This window comes from Hippopotamus amphibius, chromosome X (assembly GCF_030028045.1).
Source record: "Hippopotamus amphibius kiboko isolate mHipAmp2 chromosome X, mHipAmp2.hap2, whole genome shotgun sequence".
NCBI classification, from domain to species: Eukaryota; Metazoa; Chordata; class Mammalia; order Artiodactyla; family Hippopotamidae; genus Hippopotamus; species Hippopotamus amphibius.
In genome coordinates this window covers 128996760-129021672 of record NC_080203.1, presented here as the reverse complement: position 1 = coordinate 129021672, position 24913 = coordinate 128996760, and the positions used below count along the sequence as shown (strand labels likewise).

The 24913-nt window shown below is 45.4% G+C and overlaps 1 protein-coding gene across 4 annotated transcripts in view; it reads left to right on the top strand.

Moving 5' to 3' along the window:
• Window positions 1-23148, top strand: part of WWC3 (WWC family member 3) — a 128568-nt gene extending 105420 nt beyond the window's left edge. For 3 of the 4 annotated variants that reach the window (XM_057718094.1, XM_057718095.1, XM_057718097.1), the window contains 11 exons: window positions 923-997; window positions 1804-1890; window positions 3002-3194; window positions 4085-4249; window positions 4668-4819; window positions 5947-6112; window positions 14079-14243; window positions 16272-16364; window positions 18192-18419; window positions 18562-18689; window positions 20398-23148. In XM_057718094.1, the coding sequence (XP_057574077.1) occupies window positions 923-997; window positions 1804-1890; window positions 3002-3194; window positions 4085-4249; window positions 4668-4819; window positions 5947-6112; window positions 14079-14243; window positions 16272-16364; window positions 18192-18419; window positions 18562-18689; window positions 20398-20464 (1519 nt within the window). In that variant the 3' untranslated portion in view covers window positions 20465-23148. The remainder of the gene's footprint in view (window positions 1-922; window positions 998-1803; window positions 1891-3001; window positions 3195-4084; window positions 4250-4667; window positions 4820-5946; window positions 6113-14078; window positions 14244-16271; window positions 16365-18191; window positions 18420-18561; window positions 18690-20397) is intronic. The other variant, XR_009050270.1, reaches the window with a different exon arrangement.
• The last annotated feature ends 1765 nt before the right edge of the window (window positions 23149-24913 follow it).

Sequence of the window (24913 nt, the reverse complement as noted above, 5' to 3'; positions counted from 1 at the left end):
GCAGCTCTTCTGGCTTCTCTCCTTGCAGGAGGGGCCCTTAGCATGCCCACGGACCCCCTCTGCTCCCGGGTGGCGTCTGGGGACTGGCATGGCTTCGGGCTCCTAAGACGACTGCTCTGTGTCTGGCCCTGGGGGGTGGAAGGCATGAGCCCAGTAGAGCCGGAAAAGGAGGACCAGTGTGCGAGAGAGACCTGCTTTTCTAGAAGGGACGTTCACTAGAAATGGATGCTCCCCCTGTCCACTTTCTTAGCTGGAGGAATCACTTTGCAAGGACAAAACCCCTTGTGGGATTTTTTTTAAAATTTTATTTATTTATTTATTATTTTTTTGGGGGTACACCAAGTTCAATCATCTGTTTTTATACACATATTCCCGTATTCCCTCCCTCTCTTGACTCCCCCCAACCCTCCCTCACCTTGTGGGATTTTGGGCTTTATTTTGTTTGAAACCTTTGATGTCATTTTTTCACCTGAGGTGTCTGTACATATTTCACTTACTACAAACTTTTTTTTTTTTGTCTGTGCTATGCAGCATGCGGGATCTTAGTTTCCCTACCAGGGATCAAACTCGTGCTCCTGCGGTAGAAGCACGGGGTCTTATCCATTGGATCGCCAGGGAACTCCCCCTGCAAACCTTTTAAAAGTATATGTTTTTGAACTTTGTCCTGAATATCACATGTGGTTTCGAGAGGTATGCAGTTATTTTCGCAAAAACACCACTTTGTTGGCAGGTACCCTGGGAGATGACGTCATGGACCCTGGGGACCTGCCGTGCCCTTTCAGTCACTTAAAGCATTTATTTATGTTGCAACTTACTAAAGCCCTTCTCAGTGAGAAGCACCCCTAGTGTGAGAGAGCTGCTGCTGAGCCCACGGTACCCAGGTCCCCTTGGAATAACGCAGTGCCTTTCCGATTGTGCTCAGGAGTGAGGATGCTGACGAGCCTGCGCTTGGAGACGCTTGCGGTAACGAGGGGCCCCGGATCCACGTTGGATTTTTGTGAGTACAGAAGACGCCTTCCTGGTTGCTCGTAAAGACAATGGGTAGATTGGGGCCTGCCCGGCGACTCACACCTCCACACACAGGACAGGAGGGATGGAGGGACCTGCGTGGTCTGGGTGCTGCTCCCCGGCCTGGGTACCCCCGGGCCCAACCTCTGCTGTCTCAGCAACAGAGGCGGCGGGAAGGAGAGATGGGCAAGAGCGGCTCCATTGCCATCCTCCAACACCGAGGCACAGCTGGGGACTGTCACCCCGTGGAGCGGAGGCTCCTGGGAGGAGACTCAGGGGCACCAAAAGCCCTGGGCCCAGTCAGGCCCTCGGGGAAGTTATGGACGGAGCTGCCTGTGTTCCCACAGTGCGAATAGCACAGCCCTTTCCCTCCTCCCACGGCAGGTAGCCAGGCGCTCTGTAACACTAAGCATTCTGGTTTCTAGCTACAGTTCCTATAACGGCAGTAACCAGCAGTGTTCAGACGCGCAAGGCAGGATATTCACATCCCAGCAGCTTTCTTTTGCTCCCTCTTGTCGTCCTAGTGGGGTGTTTCTCAGGGTTGGCGCTCATGACATTCGGGCTGGGTCATTCTTGGTTGGGGGCGTCCTGTGCGCTCTGGGGTGTTGAGCAGCAGCCCTGGCCTCCACCCACTAGATCCACGAGCCCCCTACACTCAGTGTGACAGTAAGAAACATTTCCAGACGTTGCATAGGTCCCCTGGGGGTGGGGTGAGGACCGCTGCAATAGTCCAAGCAGAAGGATTTCTCCACCGTGGGGAATTTGCAATCTGTGAACTTGTGTTTTATTTTCTAGGCACGACAGTGCCAGTGAGTGTCTCCTCGTGAACGTGCTCCAACTGAAGAACTTTGCCGGGCTGGTGGTGAAGGAAGAGTGCAAAATGTAAGCTCCCGCGCCAGCGGGGGCTGTGTCCGGCCAGTGCTGGCCTCCCCAGGGCCCTCCTGCACACGGCGCCACGGGCAGGCCTGTTGCGCTTGGCAGTTTGGGGAGGGAAAAGACTATTTTGGAACCCGAATTTAGAGTAAAACACCAGGGAATGTCTGTGTGAAATATAAAGGATTGTAAGTTTTAAGAAGGGGCTGGTTTATTATTTGAGGTGGGTGGAGTTCATAGAACCAGGCCGATTATGTGCAGCGGCCGTGTGGACCAAGTGCCGGGTGCCCATTATCGGCAGCGTTTGGACTTAAAATGTCCATCCTGGTCACAAGGCTGGGTGGTGACACAGCCACACTCAGCTCTTGTGACCCCATGAGGTGCCTGAACAGGCCTCAGGCTGGGATCAGGCGTCCTTATCTGAGCAGGGAGGAGGAAGTCCGTGTTGTCCCCAGCAGGGACGTGGGTGCCCGATGGTGGGATGCGGTCCCGCTTACCCTGGCGGGTGAACCCACCTGTGAAGGGTGTTCAGGCCCAACGTTGCCCTCCCCTTCCGTGAGTTGTCTGTAAACTGGCCTCCCAAAGGCCTTGGAAGCTGCCTGGTTTTCAGCGGCTGAGGGTTCACTCTGGGATTCTGCTTGCCCTGGTGGTGTACTTTGCTCCATCAATGCTGGAGCTCCTCCTGGGTGCTGGCTTTCATGCTGGGGGCGGACAGAGCCGGGAGCCCAGCCCGGCGGGTGCCCAGGTGGGTGAGCAGTCTGAGAGGCGAGGCAGGCAGAGCTTGGAGAGGGAGCCAGGGGGCCGTGGAGAGATCAGTGCAGGTGTTTTCCCACAAAGATGGTAAAAGCAGAACCTCTGTTTGAGTCCCTCTCAAGTCCTAACCACTGACTTGGAAGTCTTCTCTTTGTGAATGGGTTTTTTCCCCTAATCTCCAGGGGCACGTGAGTTCTTTGGGTTACTCTTAGTTGAGAAAAGGATCTTTTCCAGATGTTAAAATTCTGCACATGGGCAGTGGAACAGGGCAGCGTATCTGCATGCGTATGTGGTCCATGCGTGTCACGTGCAGATGTGTCAGTAAGCGCTGCCTCTGTCTGCTTTTTCCTTCCTCTCTTGGTTCCAGACACATCCGCGTCTATTTGCCCCCACTTGACTCCGGCACGCCAAACACTTACTGCTCTAAGGCTCTGGAATTGCAAGCCCCCCTGATATTTAATGAAGTTTTCAGAATCCCTGTGCATTCAAGCATGGTGACGTTGAAGTCCCTTCAGTTATACGTTTGCTCAGTGAATCCGCAGCTGCAGGAAGAACTGCTGGTACGGCGCCCTCCCCATCCCCTCCCCCTCCCTCCCCTGTGTCCTGTGGTGGGGCACGTAGAAATTGTCCTGATGGCAAGTGATCTCTGTAGCTGGGAGGACAGAAAGGGATGATAAAACCCCTTATCTTGTCAAGTGTTCTGTAATTTAAATATTTGATCTCAGCAAAACTCTTCTGCACCGGCTTCTGCATTTATCCCCCTCTTCAGTCCTGGGAACTAGTAAGTAGGGTTGAGAAATTTGGCAGATGGAAATATAGGATGGTCAGTTAAATTTGAATCTCAAATAAGCTATGGATGCCTTTTAGTGTAAGTATGTCCCATGTAATATTTGGGACATACTTATATTTTTAAAAAATCTGTTTATTTGAACTGCAATTCACCCAGATGCCCTCTATTTTATCTGGCAACCCTACAACCTGGCAGGTCAGCAATCCGTCTTCACTCCGGCCAGCCAGTGCAGGGCCGGGGCTTGGAAGCGAGGTGTTTTCTTCCCAAAGTTGGAATTTTCCCCCTTGCCCACCCCCCCCACCCCCCCACTTCAGCGGCAGAATTAGAGATTGGAGAGTTTCACTGGTCCTGTCTCTTTTCAAACATTCCTGCGAGAATCAGTGGCTCTTCGAGTGGCAGACCCTGAGCCTGACCCGCTGCTCCACGTTGTCCATTCTCTGCCCCTGTTCCCCTGCTGGCACTTTCTGATTGGGCTGAACAAGCAAGTGAGGAGCCACCCCCATTAGGATCCTTTGCGATGACTTTCATTTTATTGCACTCCTTTGAATAGCAGTGGTTAAGATTAAAGGGTGACCTTGATGCCCTTCGGTTGTTAAGGTTCAGTCATTCAGGGCCTGTTCTGCCTTTTTTTGTTGTTTTTTTTTTTTTAATACCGCACAGGGCATTGCTCAGATTAACTTGGCCGATTACGATGGTTCGAGCGAGATGCAGCTGCACTGGTACTCGGTCCAGGTGTTCACTGGCCCGGAGCCGCCCCGGCGGATGGACGAGCGGCCTGGAGATGGCGACTCCCGGGACCCCGCGCCTGCCGCCTCCAGGAAGACAGTAGGTGGCCTGGCTTTGAGACAGGCTTTTCCTGGGGACATTGTTTCTAAGAAACATCTGTGTAGACTTAATCTTAGAATACAGTGGCGATGAGGAAGCAGGGTTTCGAGGGAAGTGATAAAACACAGACTGTAGTGATGTGTGTGGCTGTTCATGATAATGTTCTTTAATGTTCATGATCATGAGTGATGCGTTGGTTGCTTTAAAACTTGAGTCCTCAGAGCTACATGGAAAGACCAACTTACTGTCTTGCTGTCAGCTGGGGGTGAGCCGCTTCCCTCTGGAGAGCAGCCGGGGACAGCCGCCAGCCTGGCAGCAGGGATGCTCCCCGCGGGCCATTCACCGCCTGCTTTCCGCTTTGCTGCCCGCACGCTGCTGGCCTCGGCTGCTTCTCAGGAACGTCCCTTTTGTCCCGCAGGACGCAGTGACGGTGCTGCTGGCGAGAACCACAGCGCAGCTGCAGGCAGTGGAGAGAGAGCTGGCCGAGGAGCGGGTGAAGCTGGAGTACACAGAGGAGGAGATCCTGGAGATGGAGCGCAAGGAGGAGCAGGCCGAGGCTGTGTCCGAGAGGTGAGCGCGGCGGCAGCCCCTCGGGGGAGATGCAGCACGGCCTCCTGGGGACCGGCAGCCGAGGTGTTAGCCTCTGTAGAATGTGCGGGGCGACCCTTCGGTACCTTTGCCCAGAAGTCAGGATTCTCACGGGGATTGTATGCCCATCTGCATAAGGGCAGTACATTGACCCCAGCTCTATGCATAGGCTTTTCACCTTTCCTTCTGTTCCTGAATTTCTCTTAAAGAGAGGGGGACTGCTGAGGGACTCCCTCTGCCCAGACTGAATACAATAGGGCCCTCTAAGTTTTGTTTTTTTCTTTATTCACTGCTTTGTTGGGATATAATCTCCCTACCATACACTTCACCCCTTTAAGTGGACAGTTCAGTGGTTTTCAGTGCAGGCACAGAGTTGTGCCCCCAACATCACACTCAGGTTTAGGGCGTTTTCGTCATGCTGAAAGGAAACCCCATACCCATCAGAAGTCTGCCTAGTCCTCCCAGGCCCTGGCAACCGCCCATCTCCGTGCCGTCTCCAGGGATTTCCCTGTTCTGGGTATTTCATAGAAATGGAATCATGCAATGCCCCTTTATGTCTTAGCCGGAGCAGCCTGTGGGCGAACCCTTGACTCAGGGCAGACGTGTCTGCAGTAGAGGAATAGCTGAGATAGGCAGGCACCCTGAGTGAGTCGCTTTCCAGCAGATCCTTTCTGGAGGCACTTTCTTGTTGCTTTACTTCCACGATTTTCCACAAGGAGCATCATGTTTCCAAAGCTTGCTACTTCTTCCTAATAGCTCTCTATGGATTTTTTTTCGAGAGGAATTTATTTTCCGGAGGGAAAGTGCATGGCAGAGGGGAACGGTGTGTGTTCAGGGATGGGCAGGAAGCTGGGAGGGCTGGGAGGGGGTTCCGGGATCCTGGCATCTTCAGTGACTGCAATTGGGCGAGACAGACAGACAGACAGACCCTGTTCATGAAAGGCACTGTCTTCCCTAGGAAACATAAGTGCCTTTCATTTTATGAGAAAGCAGCCATCTTCAATCACTGGAAGCAGATATTGGGTGTCTCTGCTACTGTGCTCTGAGTGCAGCAGTGAAGTCAGTCCTCTGATGAGCAATTTGGGGGCTTTTGCCATGTCCGCCCTCAGGAGTTGGCAGGCTGACTCGGTGGACAGTGGCTGTAGCAGCTGCGCCCAGACCAGCCCCCCGCATCCAGAGCCCTGCTGCGTTGGTGTCGACTCCATCCACGGACACACGTTTGCTGGCCAGGCAGATCCTTACAGCCCTGAGAAACTTCAGCCCCCACCTCTGAAGGTAAGTAGAAAAGGGCAAAGGATTTGATGGAGCCCCTGATGTTTTGCCTCACAGCACCAGGCGCTCCCCTGGAAGGAGGGGCTGTGTGCCCTTCATGAGGGAATTGAAGTGAATGGCCTCAGATCTGTTAACAGCAGGCACCATGGAAATGTCTGTCTACTTTAAATTAGAAGGAAAAGACAACTGAAAAGGGTGGATTTTTACTCCTTCATGTGCCATCTGGTGACGACCCATTCCCATTTTCAGGGCCACAGGTGGCTCAGGATGTTTCGTGGGTCCCTAAGTTTTTGGACGCTTGTGGTTTTTCTCCATTTGTGACATTAAGAACAGACAAGCATGCTTTTGGCCCTTCTGTTCACCCAATGCTAGTGTGCCCAGCACCATATCTCCAGTGAGGAAGTCTTTCAGGTTTATGGTGACAAATGTCTAAGAATGCAGTGGGGTTGGGAGACACTGGATCAATGCTCGAGTGCAACTTTGTTTCCCAACTATTCAATGCATCAAAACATCTTACCACCACAGCCCCTGATCTCACTCCAAAACATGGGTCCTGAGAGAAGTGAGATTTGCCCCTTGGCAGCCTCCTGTGCTATAGCCCATGCAGTGCCCCCGGAGGAGATGTTCTGCAAGAGGTTGCCGGTCACTGCCATTATTTAGCTTTCTAAGACCTTCACAGCATTGGCCCAAGTCAGGGGGAATGGCTATGGGAGGCTAGCTTGGTGTGTCCTCCTCCCTCAACTTTTAATCTTGAAGCACTTCAAATCTACGGAGAAGTTGTTAGAATAGTACAACGGATACTTGTATCCCCTTCACCTGCACTCCGCAGTTGTTAGTTCTTCACTGCATTTGCATTCTCTCTTTCCATATGCATGTAATAGCTGCTAGGCATTGCAGATGCAACAGCAAAGAAACAAATGGAAAGTCCTGCCCTGTGGGCAACAAACAGGGTAAATCAGTAAAATACAGCAGCATGTGAGATAGTCAAAGGGGCTACTGAAGACTGAGATGGTAGGGAAGCAGGGTTTGCGTTTTTTAGAAAGATTTATCATTTTAGAAAGGGTTACATTTAGAAATATAAAATGGTATCTACAAATATCAGGACTGTAAAATGGTGCAGCCACTATAGAAAACAGTATGGACATTCCTCAAAAATTAAAAATAGAATTACCATATGATCCAGCAATTCCACTTTCGGATTTACATCCAAAAGAATTGAACGCAGGTCTCCAAGAGATACTTGCGCATTCACATTCATAGCAGCATCATTCACGGTAGCCAAGAGGTGGAAGCAACTCACGTGTCCATCGACAGATGAATGGATGAGGAAAATGTATATATGTACTGTGGAATATTAGCCTTAAAAAGGAAGGAAGCCATGTCACATGCTACAACATGGATGAAGCTTGAAAACATTGTGCTAAGTGAAATAAACCAATCACAAAAGAATGAATACTATACGATTCCACTTATGTGAGTTTCCTAAAGTAATTAAATTCATAGAGACAAAAAGTAGAATGGTGGTTACCAGGGGCTGGAGATGGGGAAATGGGGAGTTGTTTAATGGGGACAGAGTTCAGTTTGGGAAGATGAAAAATTTCTAGAGATTTCTTTCACAGCAGTGTAAGTATATTTAATACTACTGAAATGCACACTGAAAAATGGTTACAATGGTAAATTTTGTGTGTTTTTTACAATTAAAATGAAAGGTCATAGAAGTCTCACTGAGAAGGCAGTTTTTGAGCAAAGTCCTTAAGGAAGCTGGGAGCCTTGTGTGGGGCTGAGGAGGGACATTCAGGTGCAGGGAGCTACAAGTGCGGGCGAGATTGGGGGAGGGAGGCATCAGAGCTGAGAATAGAGGGAGTCAAGGGGCCAGATCATACAGGGACCACTCAGGACTCTCACTTTTTCTCTGAGACCATTGGAAAACTGGTGGATAGTTTTGAATCCAAGGGTGACATGATCTGATTTACTTTTTAATTTTTTTTCTAAAATAATTTATTGACATGAAATTCACGTAAAATGAACTTTTTCAGAGCGAGCATTTCATTGACTTTGAGTACATTTACAATGTTGTGCAGCCACCACTTCTCTCTGGTACCAAAATGTTTCTTTCATCCCAAAGTAAAACCCCATAACCATTAGCACTCACTTTCCCTTACCTCTCTCCCACCCCTGGCAACCACCAATCTGCTTTCTGTTTCTACGAATTTTTCAACTGTGGATGTTTTGTGTAAATGGAATCATACAGGGTTTAAAAGATCAGACTCCAGGGGATTGTAGCCAAGATGACAGCATTAGGGAAGAGCTCACCTCTACCCACAGGTGTACCAAAAGTATGACTGCAGTTGACCCTTGAACAACACAGGGTAAGGGCACTGACTCATCTCACAGTTGAAAATCTGCATTTAGGAGGTTTTTTTCTTTTTTACACCTAAAGGAACTAGAAGAAGAACAAAGAAAATCCAAAGTTAATAGAAGGAAAGAAATAAAGATCAGAGCAGAAATTAATGAAAGAGACTAAAAAACAATAGAAAATATCAGCAAAACTAAGAGCTGCTTCTTTGAAAAGATAAAATTGATAAACGTTTAGACTTATCAAGAAAAAAAGAGAGCCTAAATAAATAAAATCAGAAATGAAAAAAAGGGGACTTCCCTGGAAGTTCAGTGGTTAAGACCCCATGCTTCCAATGCAGGGGGCATGGGTTCAGTCCCTGGTTGGAGAACTAAGATCCCACATGCCACACAGCATGGCAAAAAAAAAAAAAAGAAGAAGAAGAAGAAGAAATGAAAAAAAGAAGTTACAACTGACACCACAGAAATATAAAAGATCAGAAGAGATTACTATGAACAATTGTATGCCAATAAACTGGACAACCTAGAAGAAATGGATGAACTCCTAGAAACATACAATTTCCCAAAACTGAATCAAGAAGAAATAGAAAATATGAACAGACCAATTATCAGTAATGAAACTGAATCAATATTTTAAAAACTCCAAACGAGAGATCAGCTCGATGATGAGTGATAACTTAGAGGGCTGGGATAGGGCAGGAGGGAGTTGTGGGAGGGAGGGCATATGGGGATATATGTATAAATACAGCTGTTTCACTTTGGTGTACAGAAAAAACTGGCATAACAGTGTAAAGCTATTATATTCCAATAAAGAGTTTAAAAAACAAAACAAAACAAAAAACCTCCCAGTGAACAAAAGTTCAGGACCAGATAGCTTCATGGGTGAATTCTACCAAACATTTAGAGAAGAGTTAACACTTATTCTTCTCAAACTAGTCCCAGAAATTGCAGAGGAAGGAATGCTTCTGAACTCATTCTATGAGGCCACCATCACCCTGACCAAAACTAAAGACATCACAAAAAAATAAAGCTACCGGCCAGTATCACTGATGAAGATAGATGCAAAAATCCCCAACAATATACTAGCACACCAAATCCAACAATATATTAAAAGGATCATAAACCATGATCAAGTGGGATTTATCCCAGAGATGCAAGGATTGTTCAGTATTCAAAAATCAATCCATGTGATACACCATGTTAGCAAACTGAAGAATAAAAATCACAATCAAGTTAGTAGATGCAGAAAAAGGCTTTTGACAAAGTTCAACATCCATTTATGACAAAAACTCTCCAGAAAGTGGGTATAGAGGGAATATAACTCGACATAATAAAGGCCGTATATGATAAGTCTGCAGCTATCATCATATTCAATGGTGAAAAGCTGAAAGCATTTCCTCTAAGATCAGGAACAAGGCCCACTTTTGCCACTTTTATTCAACATAATACTGGAAGCCCTAGCCACAGCAGTCAGACAGGAAAAAGAAATGAATCCAAATTGGAAAGGAAGAAGTAAAACTGTCACTGTTTGCAGATGATATGATAATATATAGAAAATCCTAAAGACACTACCAAAAAACTACTAGACCTCATCAGTGAATTCGGTAAAGTGGCAACATTTAAAATTAAGGGATATAAAATTAATATACAGAAATTGTCTGCAGTTCTATACGCTAACAATGAACTATCAGAAAGGGAAATTAAGACAACACTTCAGTTTATGGCTGCGTCAAAAAGAATAAAATACCTAGGAAGAAATTTTAACCAGGGAGGTAAAAGACCTGTACTCAGAAAACTGTAAGTCATTGATAGCAGAAATTGAAGACAACACAAACCAATATACCTTGCTCATGGATTGGAAGAATTAGTGTTGTTGAAATGACCATACTACCCAAGCCAACCTACAGATTGAATGCAATCCCTATCAAAATACCAAAGGCATTTTTCACAGAACTAGAAAAAATAATCCAAAAATTGTATGGAAACACAAAAGACCCCGAATAGCCAAAACAGCCTTGAGAAAGAAGAATACAGGTGGAGGTATCATGTGCCCTGATTTCAAACTATACTACAAAACCACAGCAATCAAAGCAGCATGGTACTTGGTACTGTACAAAAAAAAAAAAAGACACGTAGATCAATGGAACAGAATAGAGAGCCCAGAAATAAACCCACACTTATATAGTCAACTAATCTGTGATGAAGGATGCAAGAAAATACAGGGGAAGAAAAGACAGTCTCTTCCATAAATGGTGTTTGGAAAACTGGACGGTTACATACAAAAGAATCAAACTGGACTACTTTCTCATTCTGTTTTAAAATGGATTAAAGACTTAAATGTAAGATCTGAAACTATAAAACTCTTAGAAGAAAGCATAGGTAGTATACTCTTGGACATGAGTCTTAGCAATGTATCTTAGGACAAAAAACAAATGAGACTTTTATCAAACTAAAAAGCTATTGCACAGTGAAGGAAACTGTCAATAAAACAGAAAGGCAGCCTACTGAATGGGAAAAGATAGTTGCAAACGTTATATCCGACAAGGGATTAATATCCAAAATACACAGAGAACTCAGACAGCTCAGCATCAAGAAAACAACCAACCTGATTAAAAACGGGCATTGGGCTTGAATAGACATTTTTCCAAAGAAGACATTCACATGGCCAACGGACACATGAAAAGATGCTCAACATCACTAATCATCAGGGAAATGCAAATCAAAACTACAGTGACATATCACTTCATACCTGTCAGAATGGCTGTTAGCAAAAAGACAACAAATAACAAACATTGGAGAGGATGTAGAGAAAAGGGAGCCCTTGTGCACTGTTGGTGGGAATGTAAATCAGTGTCACCACTGTGGAAAACAGAACAGCAGGTTTTTCAAAAGGTTAAAAGTAGAACTACCATACCATCTAGCAGTTCCACTTCTGGGTATTTCTCTGAAGAAAACAAAAATGCTAATTAGAAAAGATATATGCACTCCTATTTTTATTATAGCATTATTTACAATGACCAAGATATGGAAACAACCTAAGTGTCTGTTGTCAATAGATGTGAATGGGTAAAGAAGATGGGATGTGTGTGTGTGTGTGTGTATGTGTATACACATACACACATATATATATACACACATACATATATATACATAGTATGTGATTGATGAAATACCAGCTATAAAGAAGAAGGAAATCTTGCCATTTACAATAGCACAAATGGAACTAGAGGGTATTATGCTAAATGAAATGTCAGAGAAAGACAAATACTGTATGATTTCACTTATATGTAGAATTTAAAAAACAAAACAAATGAACAACCATAATAAAACAGAAATAGACTCATAGATACAGAGAACAAACTGGTGGGTGCCAGTGGGGTGGGGGGTGGGGATGAGGGAAATAAGTGAGGGAGATTAAGAGATACAAACTTCCAGTTATAAAATAAGTAAGTCACGGGGATGTAATGTACAGCATAGGGCATAAGGTCAGTAATACTGTGTTAACTCTGTATGGTGACAGATGGTAACTAGACTTATTATGGTGATCATTTTGTAATGTATAAAAATATGGAATCACTATGTTGAACACCTGAAGCTAATATAACAGTCAGTTATGCTTCAGTAAAAATTAATGAATGAGAAATTGGGTCATTTGTAGAGACACAAATGGACCTAGAGACTGTCATACAGAGTGAAATAAGAAAGAGAAAAACAAATATCGTATATTAACACATATATGCAGAATCTAGAAAAATGGTACAGATCAACCAGTTTGCAAGGCAGAAATAGAGACACAGATGTAGACAACAAACATATGGACACCAAGTGGGGAAAAGCGGAGTGGGGGTGGGGGTGGAGTCGGAGGTTGGGTGGGATGAATTGGGAGATTGGAATTGCCATATATACATTACTAATAACAAAAAAAATCAAATTGTACACTTTAAATATATGCAGTTTATTGTATGTCAATTATATCTCAATAAAGTTCTTAAACAAAGAAAAAAGAGAAATATGTGGACACTGCATATCAAATTTTCTGCCTATACATAGATGCAAATTTGATGCAGAAAAGGAAGACAAGCTGATGAAAGAACAAATGAATAAATGTATATATTTGGTGATCCTTCAAAAAAAAATTAATGAATGAGTGGCTCACACAGCATGTAGCCTCTTGTGAGTGGCTTGTTTCACTCAACCTAATGTTTTCAAGGTACATTAGCATATTCCTCCCTCTCATCCCTTGCACAAGTATGGCACGTTTTGTTTATCTACTCATCTGTCCATGGGCGTTTGGAGTACTTCCACCTTTTGGCTGTTTGAGTAAGGGTGCCGTTAACATTTGTGTGCAAGTATTTGTTTGAATACCTGTTTTCAGGTCTTTTGGGTATACACGTAGGAGTGGAATTGCTGGGTCTGACTTCAGTTTTTACCAGGATGTCCCTGGTGCTGTGTTGAGCAGTGTTTGAAGGGAAGAGGGAGGCATGGAATCTGGGAGACAGGTGAGAAGCCTCCTGCACTAATCAGGCACGAGACAATGGTGACGCAGATGGAGGGTCGGTGACAAGAGGTCAAAACATGCTTAATCTCAAACACAGAGCCAACAGGGTTTGATCTTGGAACAGATATAGGGTGTGTGAATGGTGGGAATGTAAATTGGTATGGCCACTATGGAAAACAGTATGGAGGTTCCTTAAAAAACTAAAAATGGGACTACCGTATGACTCAGCAATCCCACTCCTGGGCATATACCCAGAGAAAACCATAATCCAAAAAGAAACATGTACCACAGTGTTCATTGCAGCACTATTTACAATAGCCAGGACATGGAAGCAACCTAAATGCCCATCAACAGACGAATGGATAAAGAAGATGTGGCACATATATACAGTAGAATATTACCCAGCCATAAAAAGGAATGAAATTGGGACATTTGTAGTGAGGTGGATGGACCTAGAGTCTGTCATACAGAGTGAAGTAAGCCAGAAAGAGAAAAACAAATACCGTATGCTAGCACATATATATGAAATCTAAAAAAAATGGTACTGATGAACCCAGTGGCAGGGCAAGAATAAAAATGCAGATGTAGAGCACGGACTTGAGGACATGGGGGCGAAGGGTAAGCTGGGACGAAGTGAGAGAGTAGCATTGACATATATATACTACCAAATGTAAAATAGATAGCTAGTGGGAAGGTGCTGCATAACACAGGGAGATCAACTCGATGATGGGTGATGACTTAGCTGGGATAGGGAAGATGGGAGGGAGTTGCGGAGGTGGGGGATATGGGGATATATGTATAAATACAGCTGATTCACTTTGTTGTACAGCAGAAACTGGCACAACAGTGTAAAGCAATTATACTCCAATAAAGAGCTTAAAAAGAGAGAGAGAAAAACGAAAGAGAGCTGGGTCCAGAATGACAAGAATATGTTTTTTGCTTAAACAAATGGGGAAGTAGAGATCCTCGGCAGAGGGAGTATCAGAAATTCTGTTTTGGACATCTAAGTGTGAAATGCCAGTTAGAACTCCATGTGGAGGAGGGAAAAATGGTTCACGTGACGTTTATTGCTTGTGTTCTAGAAAATGTCTTGGTAATAAATGAATGACTGTCTAGGTTGATAAGGAAACCAACACAGAAGATCTCTTCCCAGAAGAGGTAGCGAGTCTGCGGAAGGAGAGGCCCGGCCGCAGGGCCCGTGGCTCGCCCTTCGTGCGGAGCAGCACCATTGTCCGCTCGCAGACTTTCTCGCCTGGAGCACGAAGCCAGTACGTTTGCAGGGTAAGTTGGGATTCCTGTGCCACCCGTCTAGGAGGATTCCTCATCGGCGGCAGAGGGTGGGAGCTCCCGGGCGCTCCTCACCTGCACACCGGGCTGAGAACTCTGAGACAGGTGGAGGGGGAGACCCCACCTACTGTGGTCCTTGGAGACAGGACAGCGGGTTGGAGGTTGGCTGACTGTGGCATGTGACAGTGACAGCACGGACGAGGAGAGACAAGGCATTGTTGAGGATAAGCAGTCACGACGTGGTGGCCCAGTGGGTGGAGGAGAGCTCCTGCTCGTCTGAATGGGGCTTTTTGGAGAAAGTGCCTTCCCTTGAAGGGGCTGCCAAGGAGCTGCTCCATTAGGGCAAAGCCAGAGTTTGATCATACGAGAGAGACAGACCCTCAGACCTGTGCGGGAGACCCCGAGGGGTCCCCAGGCCCACCTGCAGGCTCAGAAATTGGCTAGGACTCACAGAACTGAGAAAAGCAGTGTATCCGCCATGATGCTGCGCTGCAGTGAAGGGGTGAAGACCCAAGTGCAGAGGGAAGAGGCGTGGGGTGGCGCTCCAGAGAGGCCAGGTGGAGTTTCCAGCCCTTCTCCCCCAGCGGAGCTGTGCGGGAGCTCTCCCCTCTCCAACTCCAAGCGGTGACAGCATGCAGGTGGCGCTGCCGACCAGGGATGCTCGTCTGAGCCTCGGTGCTCAGGGGTTTTGGGGGGTTGTCGCGAGGCACAGCTGGTTGTGGGCGTGGCTGACCTTCACTTCCAGCCCCTCCAGAGGTCAAGCTGGTGGCCCAGGGCCTGCCCGCACATTGTCAGCAGAGACTCTGGTCCGACCGAGGTCCCCAGGTAAACAAAGACACTTAGAACATTCTAGGAACTTACAAGTCACTGCCCAGGAGCTGAGCAAGGAGCCCACCTTTCTTGCGGCGGGGAGTCCTTTACTCACAGGAGGGAGCAGCAGGAACTGGGGCCCGGGTGGCCACGTTTGCAAGGCCTGCAACTCTTCTCCCCACACAATGAGGTGTCCAGGTCGCGCTGCCCCGGGCAGCCCAGGGTCAGGCCGGGCACTTCTGACCCATCAGGCTGCAGCCCTGTGGGGCCCGATGTTTCATCACGCGGCTGGAGGTGCCTGATCAAAGGCCATCCTCCCGCCCTTCCTTTTCCTAGACTCTTGCTGAACCCCTGCGGAGCGGTCTCCAGCCTGCTTGTTGAGAAAAGGACAGGGTGGTGAAGGAGGAAGCCCTTCACTTCCCCAGAGACAGGCCTCCAGCCCCTGTGCTGTGCTCTGCACCCTGCATGAAGGCACGCACTGACCAGTGATGTTTCTAGAGGCCTCTTTGTTTTTATATATGTTTGCAATGATTGGGAGGCATGTAAATGCAGTGCTGTGGCATTTCCTGAGATTTGGGGTTCACTGGCATGGAAAATAAGGCCATGAAGGCCAGGACTTTGCTTTCACACAGATATATATTGATCCTGAAATGAAAACCTGCCGCCAAATGAAACACATAATGTCTTGGCTCCCGTGAGGTCTGCATTATTTATTTTTCTTTTTCAAAGCAGGTCTTTTAAAACCCTTGATGGGCAGAGTGGGCGTTAGTGGTGTGGGCTTGTCCTCCTGCCAGGAACGGGGCTCTTTTCTGGCCTCTCTTCCCAGCTCTTGCCAAAGCTAGAAACACAGCAAATGAGAGTGATTGATAATAAGTGAAAAGCGCTGAGGACAGTGTGGGTTTTCATGAGTGTCACACCGTATCAAGTGGCAGTTGGCATTGATAGGACTGAAATTGTGTTGCTTGCTTAGCCTGGAAACCTCAGGGTTGGGGGTGGGGGGTTGGTCTGCATATTTGGTTTGTCTTTGTTTTCCTTGAAACTCTTGTGTAGATTTTCTTTTAACTGAAACTTAAAGTCTTGGTAAAAGCTCTAAAAGTCATAACTATGTTTGAGTACCTGCAGGAGAAACAAAATAATCCAGTTCAGAGTATACAGAGAAAGAATGTTGAATTCCTGAGGAAGTGTTTCTGAACCTCAGTCTTTTTGGTGTAGCTTTACCGTAGTGACAGTGACAGTTCAACGCTGCCCCGGAAGTCCCCCTTTGTCCGAAACACTTTGGAAAGACGAACCCTTCGCTATAAGCAGGTATGTGCCACATAGACTAATATGCAGTCTCTACGTACCCTGGAAGTTATGTCTACAAACCTGAAAAAGTAATATTTGAGGTAATATTAATTAAAAGGTAATATATTTATTTCCTTGTTTACTTAGGTTTAATTTTTAAAAGTGTATATAATGTGAGCATGTTACCAATATTTGTTAATTTCCTAAGATAATGTTATAATCTAAGGTAATACATGATCTTTACATTTTAAAATATAATAAGTTAATAAACAGCCATTCTGGATAAGAGATTCTTTTTTCTTTTCTGGCAACGGAGTGTATACAGTTCAGAAAATGTGAGTCTTTCAGCACAGAGTGTTCTTCTACATAGGACTGTTCTATACTTTTCATCTCCTTCATAGACACCAAGTTTTTTCTCCATATCACACCAGTTTACAAAGTTTTACTACTTTTAGTTTGTAAGCTAGTGGTTTCCTGACTTTCCCGGGGAAGGATTCTTTTAAAGAAAAATAAATTCCCATATCTCTTTGTGGTGGTTGTATTTAAACTAGCTGCTGACTGAGAATGATAAGAAAATACATAATTCAGCTACAGAAGTATTTTTTCAACAGCAGTGCTGTTGACATTTTGGCCTAGATCCCTCTTTGTTGTGGGGGCGTCCTGTGCACTGTGGGAAGTTGAGCGGCATCCCTGGCCTTGACCCACTAGTTGCCAGTAGCACCCCATCCCCCAGTTGTGACAACCAAAAATGTCCCCAGATGTTGCCAAGTGTTCCCTGAAGGGCCAAGTCACCCTGCTTGAAAACCGGCGAGCTCTGCTATGAAATCAGCAGAACTTTTAAATGAGTTTGTTCATTAAGTCACTTATATTTGCATTTACCTTCTGTATACGTGCAAAATAGTGTTGTGTATGTGTAAAACGCATGCAGTTATTCAGTCCTCCGAACAACAAGGCTAATATGTTCGTGGATTTGTGACTTTGTTGCACTAACTGCCTTCCCCAGCTTGTTTGCCATGGGGTGGGAAGTACTGCTCTCCATGTACAAAATTCTTTTCTCATCTTAGAACTTTCTTGAAAACAGCAGACTTCAGGCTTATATGGGGAGGAATGTTTTTTGTTGTTGTTTTTTGGCATCGCTGAGTGGCTTGTGGTCTTAGTTCTCCAACGAGGGATTGAACTTTGGCGGGGCATTGGAATCAGGGAGTCCTAACCACTGGACCACCAGGGAATTCCATGGGGAGGAACGTTTGACAGCTTGTGTGTGTGTGTTTAACCAGAAAGCCCTCACATGGTTTATAATGGGCTTTTTTTCCCCTTATAGAGTAGATCATTCAGATTTTGCCATGTCGGTATATTTTTCATCTTTTTACAATGGCTGCATTTTCTGCTGGCCTTATAATGTACTTGATCACTTTTCTCTTGTTAGGTACTTAGGATTTTTTCTGTCATAAACCTTTTGCACGTCATCAGCTGTGCCTTTCAAATGCAGGTCAAAATGAAATTTCAGAACCAAAGAAAATGCACATTTTGTGGCTTTTGTTTATATTGTCAAATAGCACTTGAGAAAGATGATGCCCGCCTGTCCCATGTGAGAGGGTCTATTTCTCTGCACTTTCGCCAAAACCTAGGTTGTCATTACAGCGGACGGTTTGCTGTCCCTGACTTATTATCGGACGGGAGGCTTGAAGCCATGTTGCCCACATGGACGTTGTCTTAGCATTGATTGGGTCTTGCTGTGAGAAATCGCCCTCTAGTGGCCCTCTCCCCGGGGCCGGCCCCTCGGGGGAGAGGCTGCTGGAAGGGCGCGGGCGGGGCGAGCGAGCTCACGGCCCGGTCCCGGTCTCGCAGCCCTGCAGGTCCTCCCTGGCGGCGCTGGCGGCGCGCACGTCGCTGGACCTGGAGCTGGACCTCCAGGCGTCGCGGACGCGGCAGCGGCAGCTGAACGAGGAGCTGTGCGCCCTGCGCGAGCTGCGCCAGCGCCTGGAGGACGCCCAGCTGCGCGGCCTCACCGATCCCCCGGCCTGGCTGCTGCGAGACGAGCGCTTCCGGAGCCTGCTGCGGGAGGCCGAGAGGCAGGTGAGGCCTGCCAGCTGGGGGAGGGGGGAGGGGGGACGGGGGGCGGGCGGGCCTTTCTCTCCTCCGGGTGCCCGGAGCTGGCAGGGGCTTCCGTTAAAACTAGAAGCAAAACCGTCTGGTTCACCCCGCGTTGCTGTTCCAGACGAGACAGACCAAACTTGACTTCCATCAAGGACAGGCAGCTGAGAAGATGCTGAAGAAGGCCTCCAAAGGGGTGTGCCAGCTGCGTGGGCAGAACCTCAAAGAGCCCATCCAGGTGCAGACGTTCAGGTGGGGAGAAGCGCAGGCCTCACTTTCCTGCTTGCTTTATTTATTTATTTATTTATTTATTTATTTATTTATTTATTTATTATTTTTGGGGGGTTACACCAAGTTCCATCATCTGTTTTTATACACATATCCCCATATTCCCTCCCTCGACTCCCCCCCCACCCTCCCTCGAGTCCCCCCCACCCTCCCCGCCCCAGTCCTCTAAGGCATCTTCCATCCTCGAGTTGAGCTCCCTTTGTTATACAACAACTTCCCACTGGCTGTCTATTTTACAGTTGGTAGTATATATATGTCTGTGCTACTCTCTCGCTTCGTCTCAGCTTCCTGCTTGCTTTTTACTGCCATACCTTTGTCACTATAAGGGGTAAAGTAAGTATTGAAAAAGACCCACAGGAAGTCGAGAACAAAGCAGGAATCTCCTCCGCTCTTAGCTCTTAGCGTTGTGCAGGTTTTTTTCTGATCTTTTTTTCTAAGCACTGTTTTTTCATGCTACTTGTAATCACAATGTGGGTTCGAGTTTGCATTTAGCTCTTTTTAAATTAAACGATCCCATGTTGCTACATCATCTGTTATCTTTTTTGGCTGAAATGTCTCATCTAACAGATATAATTTACCTAACTATTTTAAACCCCACTTCTTTCCAAATGTTTGCTGTTATAAACAACACAGTGATTTACATAGATACTTATGTGTATCACCTTTGCCTTTTTAGTTAACTTTTGAGGGAAGCATAGTAGACATACAGGAAAGCGTGCATTCCGTATGTATGAAATATTTCAGTGAATTGTCATAAACACTACGTGGCAGGAAATCAAATGTCATCAGCACCCCCAGATTTCCCACACTAGAATAACCACTATCTTGAATTTGGATAGTGTAGATTAGCTTTCCCTGTTTTTATTTTTTTATATGAGGAAAATCACCCAGTTTTATCTATTTTCTTTTGTGTCTGGCTTTTTAAAAAATTGAGGTGACGATCACATACCATAAAACTAACCATTTTAAAGTGAACAATTCCATGGTATTTAGTACAGTCACTATCTCTATCCAGCTCCAAAACATTTCCATCACCCCAGAAGGAAACCCCATACCCGTAAAGCGGTCTCTCCCCATCCCAACCTCCCGTGAGCTCCTGTCAACCTCCATTCTCCTTTCTGTCTGTATGTGTTTGCCTGTTCTGGACCTTTCATATAAGAGGACTCATACAGTACGTGGTCTTTTGTGTTCAGCTTCTTTCACTTAGGTGCGTCCATGTTGTAGCATGAATCAGTGCATCATTCCTTTTTAGGGCTAAATAATATGTGCCTGATTTCTAGCCTTAATTTTTTATGCCCTGAATTTTTACTTCCCCATCATAAAAGGATATAAAACACTGTAACTGTCTTCCTTCAATTATGATTTAGAACTCCTTGTATAGTTTTTCATTTATTCATAAAGGAAGTATTTACTGAGCATCTGTGTGTACCAGGTACTGTTCTAAGCACTGGAGACAAACCCTTGCCCTCATGGGGCTTTGTAACGTCTATTAAAATTCAGAGAGGGGGACGAGGCCAAAAAATTTAGAGACTCTATGTACAAACAGATGTGCTCCTGGGTACTGAAATTCAGTGTGTTCTCTGAGTAAGAAAAGCTATCATCGATAGCAGAGCCTCTTTCCAGCTTTCATTGTGTTTATATGTCTCTAACCTGTAATTCTTTCCAATCCCAGGGAGAAGATAGCATTTTTTACAAGACCAAGGATTAACGTACCTCCTCTGCCTGCCGACGATGTCTGATGTAGTGCTTTGTACACATGAAGTATTTATCTGCCTGTTTTATTTTCATGAAGTTCTTAGACTAGCTAAATTTGTCTTTAAAATATTTGTGCAAAGCTATTAATATACACATTTTGTAAAAAAAATGAATAAATAAAAACAAAACATATATCTATACATATATATTTTATACTAGTGACGGCAACAGGGCTTGGTTTTTCCTTGTTGTGAAATTGACATCTCTGAAGACAGGTTATTTTATAAGAGATCAATTATCATGTTAAGAGTGTACAGGTTTTACGCTGTTTTATTTGACTTAAAGGCTGGAAGACAGAAACGAAGTGAGTTCAGGCAAATTCACTGTATTGTAATTTATTTATAGTACTTTTTTTTCCTTGAAGGAAAATACCGACTTTAAGATGTATTTTAAGACTGAAATTTTGTTCTTCAGTATTTGTCATTGGTAGAATGGAACTTTGGGGCCGGTTTTGTGTCTGACATCTGAAATGCAAACACTGTGTGCTGAATTCATCACTTGTCCTGTTTCTCTTCTGTGCGTTTATCATGTATATTGTACACTTTCGCACCCTTTATGTTTTGTTAAGATGCCACTGCAAGGGCTCAGTCCTAAGTCAGTGCCAGGTGCGTGATGCGGGGCTCGGTCTCCTACGAGGGCTGCACTCCCGTGGCCCCAGGTTTCCGTGCACCTTTCCAGGCCCACCCTGGGTCTGAAGCCTGTCACAGAGCCCCCGGCGGCCACACAGCCTGCCCTCACCTGGCCTCGGCAGCCCCGCCTTTCCAGTCCGCCCCATCTGATCCTGACCGACTGGGAGGGTAGTGGTAGAGCTTCGGCTCTGCTGCTCTGCCCTGCAGGAAGTGAAAAGAGAAGAAGGAAGGCGCATTTTCAGTGAGCCAGTGGATCCGCTGATGGATGGAGCAGTCAGGACATGGACACGATAAGCTTTGAAGGCGCTTTTTTGAGGAAGCAAGCTTCTGTGAGAACTACAGCTGCCCAGCGAGTCACTCACAGGAAAGCCTGTGCTTTCGATCAGAAGGCCCCCACCCTATACTGGAGTCTTCTCAATATTTCTTAAGAAATCTTAGAACTAGCTCCTGAGGAACAAATTCTTTACGTAATAGAGCTATACCATCCTTTTAAAATGCCAGATGGTATAGTTTGCCTAATACGTATTTATTATATATGAAATGCACTCTCCTTTATGAGGCCTTGGAGAAGTAAATGAGGTGAGTCATACAAAATGTAAGAGAAAATGGAACCCTCCTCCTGGGTCTTTCTGCCCCTCCCTTGAAAGTGTCCCCCCCTCCAACCAGCAGCATCTCTCTTCTCATTAGTCTGTAACCACTCCCTTGTATAACCCATCTGCCTTTTCACATTTATTAAAAATGAATTTTGTAAAAGCATTTCATTGACACGTGACCTATCACAGACAGTGAAGTTGTCAGTGGTGGTAAAGCTGAAAACTTTGTGCTTTTTCACACTTGTCACTTCTTGCTATGTATTTCTGCCTCTGGTCTCATTTTTTTTTTTTTCCTTTTCTTCTTGTTTCGGGTTTTTTTTTTTTTTTTTTTTTTTGGCTAATTTCCCTGTATACATACCCACAACAGAGGTAGAGACACATAAAACAGCAGTGCTTGCCAGAAGTGCCCCACAGGAGACAGCGTTGCTGCGCGGATCAGGATGGCAGGCCCTCTTTGTCCCCAGCTGTTGAAACTAGACTCTGATGAATTGCCTGCCAGGGGACTCTGGAGAGTGTGGAGAGGAGTCGTTTCCATCTCAGGTTCATGGCTCCTTGGACGTGGGAGAGTCCCTGGCCACATTGTCTGGCCGCTGTTCAGCCGCTGCCACGTGATGCTCTAAGTGGGTTGAAGGGTGGAGGCAGCTTTCCTGCCAACCCCTACAAAGTAGCCACGTGGGGAAACCCACTGTGCCAATACAAAAGGCCTGCAGGGGTTTTCAAATAAATGTCACTGCCCAGTAGATACAGGTTTCTGTTTGGAGTGCTTCCCCACCCCAGAGTCAAAAGAGAAAAAGAAACACATGCAGCCCCAGTGTTGGTGTCAGTTTAAGGAGTGCTGTGTTCTCCCACCTCCCTCCTGAGTCTGTCTGCTTTTGCACCTGAATGGGACCATAGTAAGAAAGGAAAGGAAAGCCAGACAGATGAAGGACTAGGTGGTGACGGGTCCCCTGCTGCTCGCAGTCTGTGCCCGAAGGGGCACGTGGACAGCGACAGAGGCCAGCCCAGGAGGCAGGAAGACGTGATGCACCCTAATTGGCTTCTCTTTCGTGGCTTGATTTAGCACCTTCCGACTAGTTAAGACTGCCACCCTCTGGAAAATATCCCACATGTCTGAAAAGTGAAATCCTATCGTCTTAAGGGGTATTTTCTTATGTTTAAGTTTGTCCATAATTGTGCCTTGTGATGAGAAAACTCTGCCATGATTTATCAGCAGTTTTAGTCCAGAGACAATCCAAAGTCTGCCACCAGGGTCCCTTAGAAACAGTACGATGAGTAAAAGGGGATTTGGTCTTCACCTGTTCACATGATTGTCACCACCGAAATAAGTGACCTTCTGTTGTGGGAATAAGTTACGATCAGTATTCATCTCTATTTTTGTCACTGTTCTAATTGTGTCATTTGTATTGTTTGAACGTATTTCTTCTATAAAATTAAACTAACTTGCCTTAAGAACAGCATGGAAATGTGATTTTTTAATGTAATTACAGAGACAAATATATTAAAATGTATATAAGTTTTTGCAGCATAGAAATAGAGGTATGAAAATAGAATAGTACAGTGAACACACACGTGGCCCTCTCCCCCACCCCTTCAACAGGGATCCTTCTTGGCCCATCTTGTTTGGTCTGCACCCCCGCCTGTCGTCCCTCCCGTGTTCTGAAGCAAATCCCGTACACCTTCTTGGTTCAGCTGGAAACATGTCAGTAGGTATGGCTGAGAGAGAAAGACACACAGTATCCTTATCACATCATAACATTTAATAACTCCCCAATAGCATTCGTCATCCATGGTTCACTTTTTCACTTGTCTCAAGGTCATAAATTTTTTTTTAACTGAATAGAATCCAAATATCTGTTTATTGGGATTTTTTTTTTTTTTAAGTCTGGGTTTTTTTTTGAGGGGAGGAGGGAGAGCTTTTTTGAGATCGAATTTACGTACCATACAATTCACCCATGTAAAGCATGTAATTCATCAGTTTTTAGTATATTCAGAGTTCAGTATATTTGTAGCACAAATGTTGCAATCAATTGTAGAACTTTTTCCTCACCCTGAAAAGAAACCCTGTGCCATTAACCGTCACCCCTATTTCTCCCCCTCCCCCCAGCCCCTGGCAACCACTAATCTTTCCGTCTCTGTGGATTTGCCTATTTTGGACGTTTCCTAGAAATAGAATCACATGTTATGTGGCCTTTGTGTTGGCTTTGTTCACTCAGCAGCATGTTTTCCAGGCACGTCCATGTCGTAGCCTGTGTCAGGACTTCACTCCTTTCTACTGCTAATATTCCTCTGTGCAGACAGACCACATTGCGTTTATCTGTTCAGCAGCTGATGGACATTTGGGTTGTTTCCACTGTTTGACTAATAGGGATGATGCTGCTATGAACATTTGTGCACATGTTTTTGTGTGAACATAGGTCTTTATTTCTCTTGGGTCTGTACCTAAAAGTGGAATTTCTAGATCATATGGTAACTCTATGTTTAACCGTTGGCAGAACTGCCAGACTATTTTCCAAAGTAGCTGCCCATTTTATATCCCTGCCAGCAGTGTACAAGGGCTTCAGTTTCTCCACTTCCTGGCCAACACCTGTCATTTTGATCACAGCCATCTTCATAGGTGCACAGTGGTATCTCACTGGAGTTGTGTCGGTTTTTAATTCACAGGCTCCCTACCCCCCACCACACACACTTTTGTAATTTGTTGAAGAAACAAAGTTGTGTGTTTGCTGATCTCCCACAGTCTGCACTTGGCTCATTATATCCCTTGGTATAGTTTAACATGTTCCTCTGAACTTTGTTTCCTAAAAATAAATACTGAGAAAAAGCTGTTGTTGAATCTAAAAGCTTGATCAGATTCCAGTTTGGTTTTTTCCTTTTTGGGGGGCTGGGATGGGTGGCAAGACGTACCTTCATCCATCAGGTGGCTTATAAAGTTTCTTTTTATAGGGTTTGCAACTATTGATAATCAATACCTAGATCCATTAATCCACTGAGGGTTTCAAAATGAGGATATTCTCTCGATTTTTAAAACTTTATTATTTACTTTGAAATACCTTTAGAAAGAGAAACATCTATTTGGTTCTCTGGTGGTATAGTTTGTATGGGAAAAGCAAGATAAATTCTTAATTTTTTTCTTTATTGACCAGTTTTGAAAATAATGGTTTCCCCAGCACTGTTACAGTGGTGACCAGTTTGTTTTTGGTTTTGGGATTTC